The sequence below is a fragment of the Ochotona princeps genome, chromosome 29 (genome assembly GCF_030435755.1).
Source record: "Ochotona princeps isolate mOchPri1 chromosome 29, mOchPri1.hap1, whole genome shotgun sequence".
NCBI classification, from domain to species: Eukaryota; Metazoa; Chordata; class Mammalia; order Lagomorpha; family Ochotonidae; genus Ochotona; species Ochotona princeps.
The window spans coordinates 4,381,680-4,393,706 of record NC_080860.1 but is presented as its reverse complement, the minus strand read 5'-3'; the positions used below and the strand labels follow the sequence as shown (position 1 = coordinate 4,393,706).

At 51.0% G+C, this 12,027-nt stretch overlaps 1 protein-coding gene across 1 annotated transcript in view; it reads left to right on the top strand.

Moving 5' to 3' along the window:
• P2RX7 (purinergic receptor P2X 7) overlaps positions 1 to 11,664 on the top strand; it is a 29,274-nt gene extending 17,610 nt beyond the window's left edge. Inside the window, exons 9-13 of the mRNA XM_004595308.2 lie at positions 4,678 to 4,768; positions 5,991 to 6,056; positions 6,155 to 6,298; positions 8,470 to 8,571; positions 10,687 to 11,664. Of these exons, the coding sequence (XP_004595365.1) occupies positions 4,678 to 4,768; positions 5,991 to 6,056; positions 6,155 to 6,298; positions 8,470 to 8,571; positions 10,687 to 11,184 (901 nt within the window). The 3' untranslated portion in view covers positions 11,185 to 11,664. The remainder of the gene's footprint in view (positions 1 to 4,677; positions 4,769 to 5,990; positions 6,057 to 6,154; positions 6,299 to 8,469; positions 8,572 to 10,686) is intronic.
• Positions 11,665 to 12,027: the final 363 nt, after the last annotated feature.

Genomic DNA, 12,027 nt, shown 5'->3' with positions numbered 1-12,027 from the left:
ACATGGTGAGCGCTACAGCTTGCCTCTAACAGCTAGACAGTGATGAGATGTTTGAAAACTGCTTTTCAAGATTTGTTTCTGTATCTGAAGGGAGATGTTCTGCAATAGAGGGGTGTGTCATTGTCTGCACAGGAGAAACATCCTGAACTTTCATCTGCTGGTTCACTCTCCAAATGGCTGCAAGGCGAAGGGCTGGGCCAAGCCAAAGCCAGGAACTTCATCAGGGTCTCCCATGTGGTACAGGGGCCCAACGACTTGGACCATCTTCCACTGCTTCCTCAAGCACGTCAGCAGGGAGCTGGATCAGAAGTGGAGCAGGAGGTACTCAGATCCAGACCACGACTTCACCTGCTATGCCACAGCACAGTAAAACAAAAGCCAAACTTGGGAAGTAAAGAAAAGCACGGTGGAGAGTCATCAATGCTGACCTCCAGGAGGACTCCCCTCACTCACCCCATTCTTTCACAAGGTTCCCCTGAGACGGGCTCGCACACACCATTTGTATTGACTTCATGTAGCACTCAGAATTCATCACACGACCAGAACACTGCCCCACATGTGTGGGTACTGCTCCACCCACTACTCAGCAACATTCTCTCTCAATCCCTCGACAACCCTGGGAGGCAGAACAATGTGCTCTATGATACTGATGTGGCCCAAGTCAATACCCTGATCAGGCCCGATGGAGAGAAGAAGGCATAAGTGCAGTTGGTTACTGATTATGATGTTCTGGATGTTGCCAACAAAATTGGGATCATCTAAATGGGATTCAGCTTTCTAATTCTAAATGTATGTTTTTCACCATTAAAAAAAAAAAAAAGGCCATTTGACAACCCCAGGAACGAATCCCAGCTGGCAGCCCCTGGGCGAGGCTGAGGACCCATGGTCCCTTCTGAAAAGGGCCTGTGCGCGCCTGTCACCTTCCCACCACTGCATGTGGCTTATTCATCACCCCTGTAGGTTTTTGCATTAGAAACCTGTGGCTTAAAGGCTGGCTGATCCTTTAAAAAGATTATCTTACTTTTATTTAGGGACAGAGTTACAGAGAGAGAGAGAGAGAGAGAGAGAGAGAGAAAGGCCTTCATTCATTTGGTTTACCCTCCAAATGGCTGCAACAACTGGAGCTGAGCTGATCCAAAGCCAGGAGCCAGTGCTTCTTTGCGGTTCTCCCATGTGGGTGCAGGGAACTAGGGTGCTGGATAGGAAGTGGAGCAGCAAGGACACAAACCAGCGCCCGTATGGGATGCTGGCGCCAAAGCAGGACTAGCCTGTTATGCTTTTTGCTTTGGCTGGGTCAGTGGGGTTCCATCCTGAGCTCTGAAGCCAGCGGCTAGTTGGGGTAACTTCTCTGATCATCCCCTGGGCCTCTGCTGAAAAGACTCATGGCCATTATTAGCCAGAAGAGAGGAAGGGCTCCCTGCCCCTCACTGCCCTTCCCAGTGGTTTTTAGCAATCGGTGGAGGCACACCGGGCCACACACTGGTCAGGTGTTGGCACATGCCCCTGGGGGTCTCTGAGCTGCAGTGACGCCATGAGCTCCTGGAGCGATCGGAGCGTTCAGAAGACTGCAGGGGGTTGTAATGCTGATGTTCTTTTAGAACAAGGTGTTTGAGCATTTAGCGATGCGCACCACAAGAAATCTTTGGTCAAAAATACGTTGTAGAAAAAAAAAATACATTGTAGAGCTCTGACAGTTAAGTGAACAAGTTATTTTCAATGGGCCTCAAAGAGAGAAAGATGATGGGTTACAGCAGAAAAACATAACCTGCTAAAACACAGGAAGGAGACCAGCACATCACAGAACTTCGCCTTTTGCAAAAAAAGATCTTACTGCCAGGTGTCAGGTCCTTACTGGGCGGACGTGACTGAGTTTGCTGACAGCACATGTGGGGGGGGGGGGCAGAACTGTGTAGAATGCACACTGCTCGACCCCGGGGAACTGTGTGTGTATCTGTCTCCTGTGACTGCTGAACAGACCCCTGCAAACCTGGTGACCTTCAAGAATGAAACTCTACAGTTCTGGAAGAAGGAAGCCCGAAATCCCGCTGCCTCCAGGACCAGGCGCCAGGGAGGTGCCAGGGAAGGCTCCGGGGAAGGACCCTTTCTTGCCACTTCCACCTTCATCATCTCTGTCAAGACCCTATTTCCAAATTAGGTCATATTCCCAGGTGCTAGGGGTAGGCTTTCAGACATGTCGTCTTTGGGAACCACTGTTCAACCTGTTAGGGAGCAGAAAGACATCCCTGTAAAGAGCCTTGTGTCCTACAGAGCATGGACCACTCAACACCTGCATCAGAATCAGCTGGGACCTCTTCTAGAAACACAAAGATGCCTCAAAAAGTTTCTGAGAAAATGGAATGAAAAGATGAGTTTAGGGGCCAGCACAGCAGCCGTTAATCCTCTATCTATGGTGCCGGCATCCGGCTCCTTCTGATGGCCTGGGAAAGCCCAGCCACATGGAAGGCCAAGAAGCTCCGGGTTCCGGATAAGTTCAACTTCTACCATGGCAGCCGTCTGGGGAGTGAACCAGCAGGTGGAAGATCTCCATATTTCCCTCTCATTCTGTAACTCTGATTTTGAAGTAAAATAAGTAAAAATCTTGTAGAAAGAAAAAAAAGTTTATGCTGATATGGAAAAGTTTGAAGTTCATTTGCAGTGTTTTCATGACCTTTGTGAGGAACCCCTCATAGTCACGTACTCCAAAATAGCTTCCCATCAAAATAAACTTCAGTTTCCATTTTTTTCTGTGAGCTTCTAGAAGGATCTAACAGACTCTCAGAACATCTTAGACTGCCTGAAACCACTCTTCTGGGACAAGGCCCAGGATGCCGCCTGCAGCACACACTTCAAAAGAATTTCCAAGAGGGGCTCAGCGCAATAGCCAAGTGGCTAAAGTCCTTGCCTTGCATAAACTGGGATCCTATATGGGTGCCAGTTTGTGTCCTGGCTGCTCCACTTCCCTTCCAGCTCCCTGCTGGTGGCCTGGGAAAGCAGTCAAGGACGGCCCAAAGCCTTGGGACCCTGCACCCAAGTGGGAGAACCAGAATAAGCTCCTGATCAGCTCAGCTCCAACCACTGTGGCCACTTGGGGAGTGAACCAGTGGATGAAAGATCTTTCTCTTTGTCTCTCCTTTCTGTAAATCTGACTGTTCTAGAGAAAATAGATTTTCAAAAAAAAAAAAAAATTTGCCAGGTGACTGCCATCCACAGAGAGAACCGCTCCAAGGAGATGCATAGTGGGAACTCATACTCACTGTACACTCCCAGCCACCCAAACAAAGCCATTCACATGCACGGAAAGATGCCATCCCGGGGTGCAGGGCATACATGCAGCCTCACTGTGTATGCAAAGAACAAATCACTCAACAGCCACAGCACAGGACAGGACTGCTTTGCAATGAGGGTGACCACGTACAAAGAACCCAAAGCCCTGCAGCCAGTGGTCCTAGTCGCCTGGCACAGCCCACCTCCACAGTCATGGGGAGCTGGGTGCTTGGTTTTAGAGTGTTTCAGATCTCCTACTCTATTTTGGCAGAGTGAGTGCTGCCGGTTTTCTTCTCTGCCCACACATGTAAGTAGAGGGTGAAGCAATGACTGAGAAATTTAAAAAACCAATACAGACCCTCCTCTACAAACAACCACCTGAAGGTGGTACGAGGGCAGGAAAGATTTTTGAAGAGGTTTGAGTCATCCTAAGTATTCCTGAGAAACAAAACAGGCCACTTTCCTTCACTCAGCAGTGGGGAGGGTGGCACACTTGGGGTGATTCATGCCTGCGTCTTGATTTATGAAGGTGCCCCAGTGATGAACGAAAGGCCAATGCCATCGAAAGCAGGATTCACTGCACACATTTCCCAAGACACAGGATGTGTCATGCCACACCACGTCCCACAGGAGGCAGAAGTAAAGGAAAGCAGAGCCTGGAAATCTTGCGGTGTCTTCCATGAGGGAGGCAAGGCAAGGCCAGGACCATCTTAGGGTTGGCCGGTTTGAACAATGTCCCTAGCTCTGGGACACAGAGCTGGTCTCTAGCTGTCAGGCCCTGCCCCTACTGGGCCCTAAGGGGGAAATGGTATCCTGGGTATGTAGAAGGTAGTTGATGTAAAAGTGGAATTCATTGCAGTGTCTACAACATGACTGCATGAGCTCACAGCAGGTGCTTTATGGAAAGACAGAACAACTTTGACCTACACTCTAGCCTTGACAAACCCAGAATCTGTAGAAAGATCAACTAAAACAGACTGCAGAGGTGCCCCCGCCAGCAGTCCAGTCCTCTGTAGCCATGATTCTCCTCCCTCCCTGTTTGGCTGGAGAGCTCTTATTCTCCCTTAAAGAATCATCAGAAGACTTGAAGTTTTGTTTTTTGTTGTTTGTTTTGTTTTTAAATCCCTGTTGTTTGTTGCTAATCCTTTACTACTTGCAAATTGCTCCTTTGAACCTGAAAGCTGATGGTCCATTACCCTGCCATGATGAATGTTGAGGGTGTCAGGTGGAGAAGGCTGGTGGCAGGTGGCCACAGAGTCATGGATGGATATTCAGAGCACATTCTCCCTGCCAACAGTGGCTGAGCTAGAAGGCAAATGAGGAAGACCACTTGGGCTACTGTTTCTGCTGTTTGTATAAAACACCAGCACTTCCAGGAGCTCTTGATAAATAATGATCGCTTTCCTCCTGCAGATACGCCAAGTACTATAAAGAAAACAATGTGGAGAAACGGACTTTGATCAAAGTCTTTGGGATCCGTTTCGACATTCTCGTGTTTGGCACCGTAAGTCTCCCCCAGTCCCAGTCCTGAGCACCTCCATGGAGTGCTTTCACGGAGGGAAAGGGCCAGGCTGCTGTCATTAGCTGGGAGGAGTGTCCTTGGGATCCTGTCCATACAGAAGGCAACCAGCAATTACAAGAGTGGGACCTGGAAGATAAATTCTCATATTCAATTTAGAAAAACCCTCCAATACTTAAAAAATGAGAGAGGACGAGGTCCTTCTGCAAAATAGCTGGAGGTAACAGAATATAACTTCAATGGGATTGAAGGGGAATGTCCTTCTGTGGGGACTGGGGGGCTCACTTGGTTTGCATGACTGAAAACTCCAGAGGCCATTACAAGCTTCAGGCACAGCCAGACATAGCCGTTCCACCAAGGCCATCAGGAATCAGCCTCCCTCTGTCTCCTACACCTGCTTTCCTCTGTCTCGGTGGCCCACTCAGATGTGCCATGTCTATGCGGGGGTATCAGGCAGCTCCTTCTCTCTTACCAGTTGAGCAACTCCAGAGAAGAGAGAGGAGCTTCCTGCCAAGTCTCAGCAGCAGCCCGAGGCAGAGGCCACTGGCTCGGATTGGCCAATCTGGGCCACGTGCCCACTGCTGCACTCACGCACAGGGTCCCAGTCCCGACTATCCTCTGCATGACTGATGCTACACCAGACCTGCCCCAGGCCAGGAGCCAGAGGAGAGGGCCAGCTTCCCCTGACCCTCTGTCAAACTATACGGACTGACAGAGGCGGTTCTGTAGGAGCAGATGGGGGCACTGCCTTCTGAAGGGAGGAGAATGCCAGGCAGGCAAAGCTCCCAGAGCCCCCATGCCCCTGGTGGCCATCAGCATGTGATTTACGCCACATGTCAGTAAGCCCATACAGTAGAATGAGAGGCAGTTGAGAAAGCGCAAAAACCAAGTGCAAAAGCCACAAAGACATCCCAGTGGAGAGTCTATGCAGAAATTCCTTCATCCCAGACCACTGCCAAGGGGAGCTTGCCCCAAACCTCTTAAAGTGAGGCTTCTGGGCAACATTCACGGGGCCAGACACACATGGGGTGGCAGCAACAGGACAGGCGAGTCACAGTTTCAGTCTGCGCCGCCGCCAGCACTTGGCGCACCTGTCATAGCTGTGGACCAAGGCCCCAGCTCCCACCAAGACCACAAGCTGCAGGCAAGAGCACAGCAGGTGTTTCCCAAGATGTCAGTGGAGGGACGATTCCTACTCTGCTTTCAGGGAGGAAAGTTTGCCTTGATCCAGCTGATTGTGTATATCGGCTCATCGCTCTCCTACTTCGGCTTGGTAAGAGACGCTCTTGCCCACGCCCTCAGTGCCCGAGTTTGTCAGAGGAAGTTTCACTCCCCTGGTGCTTGTCCGGGTTCCCCTCCCCTCCTCTGCAGGCCACGGTCTTCATCGACTTTCTCATCAACACTTACTCAAGCGACTGCTGCCGCTCATGCATCTACCCCTGCTGCTCCACATACTGCAAGCCCAACGAGTACTACTACAGGAAGAAGTACGAGTCTGTTGTGGAGCCAAAAAGGGTAAGCTGCGCTGCGCATGCGGGTGCCAAACCCTCCCAGGCTCCCCCTGCATCAGGGCGGGGGCTATCCAGCCCATGAGCTGTACACGACGCCCACAAAATCATTCGGTCTGGCCCTGCCAACGGAACTGCAGGTGGAACTTGCAATCCATCAAATCTACTAGCAGTCTAAAATGTGAGTTGATAATTGTGGATAATTCACGAATTCTGTTAGAAATATCCAAATGGACCTTGACAGAAGAAAGGCTCCCCACCCCTGCCTTAAATCAAAGGGAAATACGCAAAATTAGACCAAATCATAGGTTTAATAGGATTAGCGATATGTTTATACACTCCAGACTTTTCAGATAAATCCTATGGTCTCAGGAAAGAAGAAAAACAAAAACGGAGAGGTAAAACACAGGGAAGAGAAACGCTTCTCTTTCGAGACGTGTTGACGTTGTCATTTATTAAATTGGCACAGTCTGCCCCCTTCCCCCCAGGAGCATAGTGACCGTGAGGAGCAAGTTGGCAGTGGCTCAGGACATTTAACTGGACAGCCTGGCCCCCCACATGTGCCCGAGAGAAAGCCTCACGTGAACACCCAGGTGGTGTACATGCACAGTCATTCACTGGCACACTCTTTGTGAAATTAATAAATGATTAATAGAGAAGAAAGGGCATCCACCCAGACGACGGATACCTGGTTAGGAACACCAGCACCATGTGAAAGGAGGGAGACGATAATAACACCAAACAGTCACACAATGCTTCCAGGGGAGGGGTGTGTGAACGTAAGGACCCTTCGCAACTGTCCTGCTGACACATGCCACTCCCACATCCTTCCAAACACAAGTCAACCAGGGACAGGAAGGCTAAGTAATTTGCCCAAAATGAGACGGCCAGTATGTGGCAGAGCTGCCCTGGAGAAGCTTCAGCACCCGTGTTCACAGCCACGGGGGTGCAGGTCCTGACAAGGGCCTGGATCCAGAGATTTGTTGAGATTCAACACAGCAAAGAGTAGCACAAGTGTGGGACGACAGAGGTTGAAGCAACAAGCATGAACTAAATCTGTGTATTTCCTGCATGTCTGTCTTACAATACAAGAGAACAAAATACACACAAATGAGTGTGCAGTCATGTATGTGTCCTGGAAAGCACTGGGCGCCCACAAAAGCTCTAACTGTGGTTGCTTCTGGAAAAGAGCCCAGGGCAGGGGAGCGGGGAGGGGTGAAGGGCGAGTTGCTCTGATCCCGTATGTTGGACTTGCCTCAGCAGGTCTTCCACACTCTGGCCCGCACTATTCCCCAGCCGAAGACAAATCTCTGGCACTTGAAGAACAGAGCCCTTCCCACACCAAGAACATCGCCCTTCTTTCCCAGCAGTTGAAGGCACTTTCACTGTCCACTGTTCGACACATTCACAGCATCAAATCCAAGTTCATTTCTGCAACTACACATAATCACTAATTCAGGGCCCAAGGCAGGATGAAATTTAGCAAACATAAACAATTAAAATTGCAATAGCATGACTTCCTGGAGAACTCAGAGTAACTAAAATTGAGAGAACCCAACTAAGGAATTTTGCACAGCTCTTGGGAGATCTAAAACCAATAGGCAGTTGCTGGTGCTGCGGCACAGTGGCTTAAGCTGCCATCTGCAGTGCCAGAATCACATAGGACACCAATTAGAGTCCCTGCTGCTCCACTTACAACCCAGCCCCCTGCCAATGTGCCTGGAAGGGCAGCAGAATAGCCAAAGTGGGTAGAAGCCCAAAGGTTTCTGCAACCACGTGCGAGACCTGGAAGAAGCTCCTGGCTCCTGGTATTGGATTGGCCCAGCCTGGGCTATTACAGACATTTGGAAAGTGAATCATCAGTTGGAAGATCTCTTCTTCCCCCCTCATCTTTCTCTCTCTCTCTCTCTCTCTCTCTCTCTCTCTCTCTCTCTCTCTCTCTCTCTCTGGCAGCCCACCAGTGCACAGGCTTATTCTACAAGGTCAGGCACTGGAGTCCATTCCCTGATTTGCCATAACACTCAGGAATCACTCATTCTTGTAACCAAACTTGTTGGATACATGTGCACAGCTTGTCATTTGGGCAGCGGGCGTGCAGTTGTCTTTAGAGAGATGCAGAAATGCAATTCTTGGTCATTCTGTGCAAAAATGGGTAACGTTTAAACCTTCCTCTCCTAGACACTGAAGTATGTGTCCTTTGTGGATGAACCCCACATTCTGATGGTGGACATGCAGCTAAAGGGGAAAAGCCTGCAGGATGCCAAGGGCCAAGAAATCCCAGTGAGTCACAATCTTTGTTATAGTTAAATATAAACTTACCTAGGAATATGTACAAATTCTAATTGATGAATATGAGCAAAGTCACAGAGTTATGCATCTCAAGACAGATGGAGAAACTAGAATATCGCTTGATGACTGTCCAGTCAGTACCCTCCCTAGAGGCTCCCAGTCTGCTCCAGGCGGGAAGGTTTGGAAGAAAGCCAGCGTGGCGGGGCGTTTGTTCAGGCCACTGAAAGGCTTCGTGAGGGATGCAGACTTGTGAGCCTCGCTGGGCTGGGTCTTGCCTCATTGCAGTTCTTGGCACTCAGACGTAAGTCACCATATAATGTCTTAATAAGTCATCGCTATCCTGTACCCAAGGATCAATTTTACTCCTTCTAGAACTCCATGCCAACAGAGCCCTGAGCGACATTCCACATACACTCTGTGGAGTGTCTGGGTCCTTTCAGTCCATGCCACTCCTGTGTGCTGTTCACGACACTGTGGGCAGCAAGAGCTCATTCTTTTGCAGTAGTTTGTACGCATCCAATGTATGCACCCTCTCTACAGACAAGAGACAACTGAGTCGTTTCTGGTTGCAAGCTACAGCCAGGAATGTCGGAAGGAAACACAGGGCAGCCTGTTGGGCCGTGGCCTGCTGGGCCACAGCCTACAAGTGCCGCTGACTCAGTGGGAGTACACAGTGACAGTGCTCCACCACGTACCTGTCACTTTCCCAGTCCGTCTTTACCATTTGTTTCTTTGGGCTGCAAGTCCCATTCAAACAGATCAGCACTGACCACAGTTCTGGAAGGTGCAAGTCTGAACCAGCCCCTGCTCTTACAGCCCTGAGGGGAGTAAACCTGCAGATGAAAGCGCTCTGTATCTCCCTCCCTTCCCTTCTTGTCACTCTGCCTTTTAGATAAATGCAAAAAAATCTTTAAAAAATTAATTTGGGACCAGCGTGGTGGCCTACCATGCTAATCCTCTGCCTGCAGCATTGGCATGCTATATGGATGCTGGTTCAAGACCCAACTACTCCACTTTCGATCCAGCTTCCTGCTTATGCCCTAGGAAAGCAGTGGAAGATGGCCCAGGTGCTTGGGCCCTGCACGCATTTGGGAGATCCAGAAAGAGCTCCCGACTCCTGATCAGCTCAGCTCCAGCCGTTCTGGCCACTCAGGGAGTAAGCCAGAGGATGGGAGATTGTTCTATCACTCCTTCTCTCTCCATAAAATCTGCCTTTTGAGTATAAATAAATCAGTAAATAATAATAATGTGTAGACTAAAGGGTAGGAAAGAGACAGAGAGAGAAAGAGAACTCACACTCTCTGATTTACTCCTCAAACGCCCATCTCAATGTGGGCTGGGCAGGGCTGAAGAATGGAGCCAAGTCTCCCATGCGGGGGCCAGGGACCCAATTATCTGAACCACAGCCACTGCCTCCCAGGGTCCACATTAGCAGGGAGCTGGACTGGAGAGGGGGCAGCCAGGACTGGAACTGGCACCCACATGGGATGCCGGCATTGTAGGCAGCAGCCTCACCTGCTACACCACACCGCCAGCTCCCCAACAGGCTCGTGCTACATTCCTTCTGGCATTCACACGGTGATCCTGCTCAGGGTTCACATGCAGAACCGCCAGCAGAGGGAGCCCAGCGGTCCAGGAGACGGCAGGACTGAGGCAGCACAGTGTGGCCACCTGCGTGTTGGGCCCCCGTGCCACACAGGGGGTCTCTGTGTTCGTGTGGAGGGAGTATCATCACCAGTCAAACGCGCAGATCCATAAGATCATTCCAGACGGTGACAAGTTCCACACAGCATGTAAAATGCTGTGGCATGCTAACACAACTGCCTGGGGGTGGGGAGGGCAGCCAGCTGGGTGAGCCAGGACTTTTTGAAAGGTCGATTTCAAAATTCTTAAGACAAAAGACAAGGACAGGTATTGCAGGAGCTTTTCTGAATGCTTAAAGGAGACGATGCTTGTGAATCGCAAGCATCTTGCACGTATGTTCAGCAGATGGAAGTCACCCACGTTGGCCCAGGACTCAGTGTAATCCTGTGAGCTAACACGGTAGTGGATTAGGGAGTCCCAGGGTCCGCCCTGCTGATGGGCTGGGAAATTGGACTTTTGCAGAGACCGCCGCTGGACTTCACAGATTTGTCCAGGTTGCCTGTGTCATTCCTGGACCCGTTCCCGAGCCCTGGAGACGCGGAAGAACTGCAGCTACTTCACAAAGAGGCGGCTGCCAGGCCCAAGGAGAGCCCAGGCTGGTGCCAGTGCGGGAGGTGCCTGCCTTCCCGCCTCTCCGAGAGCCGCCGCTGCCTGGAGGAGCTGTGCTGCCGCCGGAAGCCGGGGGCCTGCATCACCACCTCCCTGCTCTTTGACAAGGTCGTGCTCTCCAAGCCCACCCTGCAGTTCCTCCTGCGCTACCAGGAGCCCCTGCTGGCGCTGGACGAGGAGGCCACCAACAGCCGCCTGCGACGCTACGCCTACAGGTATTACATCGCCTGGCGCTTCGGCTCCCAGGATCTGGCCGACTTCGCCATCCTGCCCAGCTGCTGTCGCTGGCGGATCCGCAAGGCGTTTCCCAAGAGTGGGGCGCAATATGGCGGCTTCAGGAGTCCCTATTGACTACACACAGGCCGGCTGACCTTTCTCTCCCACAGCTCCAAGCAGCCCCCACTCCGTGTCATCAACCATAGACTGAAAATACTTGGCAGGGGAAAAAAAAGGTTCCAGAAAGTTCCTCCCAAAACAAGACTTGAACTTGCTGTACACTAACACCTCGTTCAGGCCCTGTACTGGGTATTACAAGTAGTTTAAAGCCCAGGGAAGGATGTGTGTAGATTATACCCAGATACCACAAGTTTTTAACACAGAGACTTCGATGCCTGAGGGGACTGCTGGAGCCAAGCCCCAAAATATGCATGTGTCAGGCAGCACAGTAACCTGGTGAAACCCACCGGCCTGCCAGAATTCCTCTGCAGGGGCCAGATTTCTGTCTCGAAGCTTTCCCCAGGACGCTGGGTGACCCTAGTCCTGGAATCTTGGGCTCCTCAAAGAGATGCGGTGAGGACTAACAGACACAGCCTCCACGTGTGGTCCCATGGACATGCATGGGACCCGACACCTGCTTCTTACGACCCAGCATTCCTGTCTAGCTGCCAGTTCAAGACCTTGATGAGGAATTTTGGCTACCAACCATCCCAGCAGGAAGGCGGTCCCAGGGCAGCCACGGGAGTTCCAGTAACCATCCGGGCCCTGCTGAATATGGGACAAAGGCAGCCTTGGGTCTGACTGCAGTCCCTGCCAGCACAGAACTGAGACTGCACACATCACCCAGGCACAAACCTCCCAAGCGACCCCGAGAACCAAGCAGCTGCCTTCTGTCACTGAATTTGGGGCTTGCTCATCACCCAGAGCAAGCCTAAAGAGGAAACCATTCCTTCTTTGGTTCTGAGAGTCTCAGGAAAC